Source organism: Sprattus sprattus (genome assembly GCF_963457725.1).
Source record: "Sprattus sprattus genome assembly, chromosome: 20".
NCBI classification, from domain to species: domain Eukaryota; kingdom Metazoa; phylum Chordata; class Actinopteri; order Clupeiformes; family Clupeidae; genus Sprattus; species Sprattus sprattus.
In genome coordinates, this window is record NC_137918.1 from 9,887,619 (window position 1) to 9,894,194 (window position 6,576).

The 6,576-nt window shown below is 39.6% G+C and overlaps 1 protein-coding gene across 1 annotated transcript in view; it reads right to left on the minus strand.

The window, feature by feature from the left end:
* Window positions 1–4,027, minus strand: part of susd5 (sushi domain containing 5) — a gene marked incomplete at both ends in the record, with an annotated part of 9,624 nt that extends 5,597 nt beyond the window's left edge. The window contains one exon of the mRNA XM_080859160.1: window positions 3,958–4,027. Within this exon, the coding sequence (XP_080715286.1) occupies window positions 3,958–4,027 (70 nt within the window). The remainder of the gene's footprint in view (window positions 1–3,957) is intronic.
* Window positions 4,028–6,576: the final 2,549 nt, after the last annotated feature.

Here is a 6,576-nt window from a genome sequence, read left to right on the forward strand (position 1 = left end):
CACCAGCTAAATGAAACACATTGTACACTGTATAACAGAAGCGTAGTTGGTGGAGAACAGAGATTTGTAATGCAGACAAGCGTGTTGTGCTAACAGAGGCTGCTGAGGTTCCAGAGTGTTGTGCTAACAGAGGCTGCTGAGGTTCTAGAGTGTTGTGCTAACAGAGGCAGCTGAGGTTCAAGACTCTTGTGCTAACAGAGACTGCTGAGGTTCCAGAGTGTTGTGCTAACAGTGATTTGAAAGGAACATGGGAAGAATAGGAGCCAACAGCAATAAGTAAGATAGCAATCAGAAAATGGCTGTCAGTGTTATATTGCAGAAATGCAGTGTTACAAGGCAAAGCGATGTTGGAGCATATGTTGTCCAGTCCAGTTGAGGAGTATTGGTGACGGGAAGTCTTGAAATCAGTTTGTCAGAGTTTAATAAGAATGGGGAGGAAGAAGAACTCCATGGTGGAAATCCACCATGCACACAAAACATTCAAACCCCATGAAATAGAGGACCCGTTCTGTGGGGCCATGGTTTGGTTCTAGTGTAAAGCTAGGCTGTGGATCAAGCACCATTACCTGAAGGTAGATTGTTTCCCATTGGTACAGTGTGGAAAAAATAGAAATATGATAGCAAGAATTGTGTGCGATCAACACCAGGTAGATTAAGCTCATCCCTGGAGCTGCCTACGATATTCCACCAATTCCTGTAAAATTGTAATGTTAGTTTGTCACAAGGTTGCTATATTTTGAACCTTGATGAGGTCGTACAATTATTGGCATGTAGAAAAAAAGCATATTGAGTTTAATTTCTCTCTAATAGCATAGTGAGTATTGCAATGGATGGTTGATACAAAATGGGGTCAGGTGCTGGTAGAGGTTGGTACATTTGGTTATTTGTGGATGATCATGGCACAAAGCATGCAGAAAAGATGCATTAGGGACAGCTAGCTGTGGAACTGTGATCTGTGGATCTGCATGGGATATAGAGTATGCATCAATGGTGCAACTTCCTCATGGATGTAGTTGAGGGAACTTATCTCTTTGTTTGTTTGTTGTTCATGTGAAAATGTAAGAATAGCTTCTACGGAAGGATAGTGCCAAGTATATCACCAACGCAAGCTAGCTATCAGTATTAACTGTGTTGTTTTTGGGCTGTAAGCCTAGTCTGCTGGCTCTTAGCTAGTTAACTCTAATGCCTCTTCAAATCTCTGTGCTCTTTTAACAATGACAATTTCTTCAGACCTGTCAAAAAACAAATGTGTACAACTTTTAGTTGTTGTATTCTCTCTTCTTTAAGAAAGTTTAGTCAGACCCGTTTGGAATTTGAATCTGCATGGGATTACAAACAACCGCAACCAACACCACCAAACAATGTTCCATGGTGTTTTTGAGAGTGGGGACTACATTGGGTCCCTGTAGCACCAAGTTGTTGTATTTTCAGTCCCCATTTCTCTCATGTGAATTTGAGTGGTTTAAAACCATTTTTGACTCTAGTGTCATAGTGCCCCAGGAATGTTTGTACTATAAATAACAAAACTCTGGTTGATGGACCTGAAGCATTTGAAGTGAATCAAACTGAGGACACGTTCCTTCCACATACAAGCTTTCAAATGTGAAATAATAGCTGTTTTGTTGTATGTGAAGTATAACTAACCAAGTAAACGATGAACTGATTTTCAAAAGCAATGAAGGTAAAGATGACACATTTCTTTGGTAGTTTAAGCTAAATTAGTTTTTATTGCCTTTTTTTAACTGATTTACAATAACAAAAGGGGAAAACCAAAAGGACAAGGGCACCCTGCATGGCTAGTATAGCTTGTAAACACTTTTTGTAGCCAGCAAAGAGTCTTTCAATTCTTGTTTGGTGGATTTTTGCCCATTCTTCCTCGGAAAAGTCTTCTAGTTCTGTGAGATTCTTGGGCCGTCTGAGGTCTATCCACAGATTCTCAGTGTTTGAGTCAGGGGTCGGTGAGGGCCATAGCAAAACCTTCAGCTTGCGGCTCCTTGAGGTAGTCCATTGAGCATTTTCAGGAGTTAAGGATCATTAAGCTGTTGGAGAAGCCATCCTCTTTTCATCTTCAGTTTTTAATAGACTGTGTGATGTTTGCTTCCAGAATTTTCTCGTATTTAATTGAATCCATTCTTCCATCCACCAGTGAAATGTTCCCCATGCCACTGGCTGCAACACACGCCCTAAAGCCTTATCAATCCACCCCTGTGCTAAACAGCTGAAGAGGTGTTCTTTTCATGAAATGCACCATTTTTTCTCCAAACAAACATACCTTTGCTCATGGTGACCGCAACGTTATATTTAACTTCATCAGTCCATAGGACCTGTTTCCAACCTGATGTTAGATGTTCCTTTGCAACCTTCTGATGTTGAATTTTGTGGTGAGGTCGCAGGAAAGGTTTTCTTCTGATGACTCTGATGAAGGTCATGTTTAAGCAGGTGCTGTTGCACAGTAGAAAAGTGCACCACCAGTCAATGGTCTGGATCATCTTCCTGAAGATCTTGCAGCCAAACGGGTCTGATGGGCCTTTCTAGAATCCTATGAGTGGTTCTCTTAGAAAGTTTTCTTGATCTTCCAGACCTTAACCTGACCTTCACAGTTCCTGTTGACTGTCATTCCTTTATTACATTATGAACTGAGGAAATCAGGAGTGCCCAAATGCTTCTATGCCACTGTATGAATGTATAAAATGTATTCTCTTCATCTAAGATCCATCCTTAACTTCTGCAAGTCTGTGTTCTTTAAGCTTCCTCCTGATTTCAAAACACACCTCCAGTAGGGTTTTGGATTGGTTTTTAATGTCAAGTGGCATTACTGTTCTAAATGTACCCAGCCACATTCCGCCATGGTTATTTCCATACATACTGTATATGCTATTAGTGGGAGCCAAGCTAATGCCTTTTGCATTCTGTGAACTAGTGGACTACCTAATGAGTTTTAAGCCGGCCATTCTTCATTCTTTCAATATAGCAAATAGGACATATGAGACTGTAGGACACATAGTTGAAAGTGTGTTTTTAGGAATAGATAAGAACTTCATTAATAGGCGGCATTTAGTGAGGATGTCGACTGTGGGCCACAGGTTGAGTACAGGAGCTCTCAACAAGCCAGCTTTTTTTCTGTGTCCAGGACATCTTGAGAAAAAAAATGACATTCCTCTTGACCCCATCCATCACGATGTCCACCATCGTGTAAAAATCATACCTCTTTGATGTACATCTGACTGCTTTTTCCATCGATTAGTTGCCATCATCAGCACAGTGTCAGTAACTTCATGACTGCCACATTGACCAACACCTGGGCTATTATGCATTCTCTCCTGTGCAAGTCACACAGCCTGGCATGTGCTTTGGAACATCCAGGTGGACAACAGCGGGTACAAGCCAGACAGGAAAGGAATTTCATCCTCTGAATGCATAGCGAAATGCTGCTCTAACCGACTGACCATCTAACCTCATAATATATGACTAATATATGATTAATAATTATCTGTTACCCACACACTGACATTTTGTGAAATACCTGCAACACCGGTCAAATATGGTGAAGCTAAAGATTCTATGCACCAGTGTCCCCTCAATGTATAGAATTAAACATGTTCAGTTGCTTTAAAAAAGCTTGTTGAATTATGCTCAAGCAGTTAGATATAAGTGTGTTAGAACTATGCATTGCACAAAATATCAGCGGATTTAGCATCAAAGTTCAATGGGGCTTTTGACAATATCAATGCTACAGAACAAAATGTTCATTCTGGAGTTCAAGGCCAATACAGTGCTCTATGTTTGGAGATGACCGTGATACTAATGTTCACACACAGTCATTGAAACATTGATTCTTGTCAAACGCCCAAACTAAATGACACACACACACACACACACATATACACACTCTACTGAAGAAGAACTGTTCTATAACCTTGCTGGGTTTAGAGTAGAAACTATTCAGCTGAATCTCACCGTCAGCATGACACCTCCTGACTGCTAGCCACACAAAGGCCCCAAGGATCAGCGGGAAAAAGCGTGCCATTTTCGCTCACAAAACTCCAGACAGCATAGACGTGAACACAAAAAAAGTGTAGAATATGTCACACACAACACTGTCTAAGGTCTTCTAGTCCTCTGAGAGTATGTCTGATGGCTGGCTGAGGGAGGTTACTGATAGGGGAGGAGAGAAAGGAGTTTATGGGAATGAATAGTGCATCAGCAAGCAGCTGGACCACTGATGTGAAAACTCACAGCAGAGTGATAGTAAACACACCACACCTCAGCACCGGACAAAATGCTTGGGAGTAAGAGTGCAAGTAACACTGGTTAGTGTGTGTCTGACTGTGAGTGTGTATGTGTGACAGTAAAGAGAACAATTTTTTCCTTGCACAAGCACGCATTTCCTTTTTAGACTCTGAGATAAAGACTTGGATATGTTGGAATAATGTGCGCAAGGCAGGCTGAGGTAATCTGTGTCGATATTTCGCTCTTAAAAGTAACAGTTCTAGAGGTCAACACTGTATTTTGGAAGGCTGTGGTGTGCGAGGGTCAGACAGAGATCAACAGACGCAAATATCAGGGCTATTTTTAACTTAGACTTAAACTAGCAGGGAAAAAAATATTTGGTTAAAATAAATAGAAATGACAGGTAAAATCAGCTTTGTTTTTGTTTCCCAACGTGTTTTGCACTGTGGTTGCTATACAACTTTGTCCTGTTTTGTTTGACTTCTTGAGAGACACTGGCCTAACAAACAGGACCTGGATTAAATTGAATTAAATAAATCACATTTGATGTCATTCTTTCATCCTGCCTTTATCGGGAGCTTTAAATCAATACTTTCTTCATAATATCAGAAAAATTAGTACTTAATAAAAACTAAACTAAAACTAGCGAATTACTCAAAATACAACCCAAACTACTTATGCACACGTACAACTAAGTCAAACTAAACTGAATTAAAAAACAAACAAATACAAATTTCAAAACTATAATAACCCTGGTAAATATACAAACAGCCAGAATGTTTTTATTCTTAGATCATTGCAGGGTTCAAGATAAACTAAGAAAACATCGAGGTGTGTGTTATGGCTGTTCATCTGACATCTGAAAGGTTGTTTAAAGGTAACACTTCTTGACTTAATAAAATAGTTTTCAAATGTGCTCTACTCTACAAGCCCTTACAAAGTTATCCCAACTTTTCTGTCACATTATTCAACAAGGCATGTTGACTTATCCCTGTGCTGTTACATGATTACATTATTTCAGCAGATTGTAAGAAAGCCCTTTTTGAAATCAGATGTACTGGGCTAATCAAGAGGGAAGAGACTAATCTAAATCATATGAATCATAGAATCTCTTTGGAAACAGCCCTTGGCAACACTCCATTAACATGACTGGACATCCATGTCTTTCTTCAGCTACCCTTTCACATCACCATCAAATGACCATGTTGCAATGAATCACACTGAAAATAAAAGATTTGAATGGCATATTTTCACATCTTTTTCATGTTTCTATTTGCAGTATAAAACACAAGGGGGTATTTGTCATATCATAACTTATAGTTGTTATATCATAACTCACGTAGGGTTTACTTTTGTGCAACATGTACTGAACCTTGAGTGGACCTCTTCTTAACATCTGTGTGGCTGCTTGACTACAAGCCTCACAAGAAACATGACCCTTAACAAGAGGAAAGGGGTTGTGGGAAATGTAGTTATTTTGAACAAGACGTGATCTGCCCTTAAGACTTTAATACCAGTCACCATATTGTCACACGTTTTTATATTATGCTTATGAAAATGAAATAGACCACAAATGATATTCTTTGCAGATGTCTCAAATAATTTGATTTGTGTATACATTTGAGTTTTCAGATTTAGTTAAACTTCATGAATGTTGAAGTCCTCGTGTCTACAAAGTGGAGAATAATCATCTTAATCCTCTCTGTACTTGGTCCATTAAGTAAAAAGACCATCTTGAATGAAAAGTGGTAACACTTACCTGCCTTAGAGGTGCAGTTCTTCCTCAAACACATGATTTGTTTTCAAATTGAAACTGAACGTTGTGTGTATGCAATAACCATGTAAATTGCCTTGCACCCACAAGCCAGTTGCAGCAAAGAATTCAGACATCAATGTCTATACATCAACTTGAATATAATGCTATGCAGGGCTAAAACAACCCTCACATTCAGAGTGCACTAGTTTTTCCCCTGGCCTCACCTTAAAATTGTTTAAGGGTGTGTAGCGATGAGAAGGAGTGCCGCGAAGGCAGACAGCAATGACGCCACCCAGCCTTGAGCCCAGGTCTACGGAGTACCAAACCTGCAGCTTGACCACAACACCAAATGGCCCGGCTCACTGGTATGACAGTCAGAGCACATAGTCAACATGCTATTTTTTTTTTTTTTACTTTCTGAGCGGTCATACTATAGACAGAATTTCGAGATTATATATATTTAACCAAATACTAGATTGTCAAAATGACGAAAATTAATTCTACATAGATATGCTGGTATGGTGTATGAGTGCTAACACAGATAACAATAATTACAGAAACTCTCCCCTCATTGGGACTTCCTTGTGTAT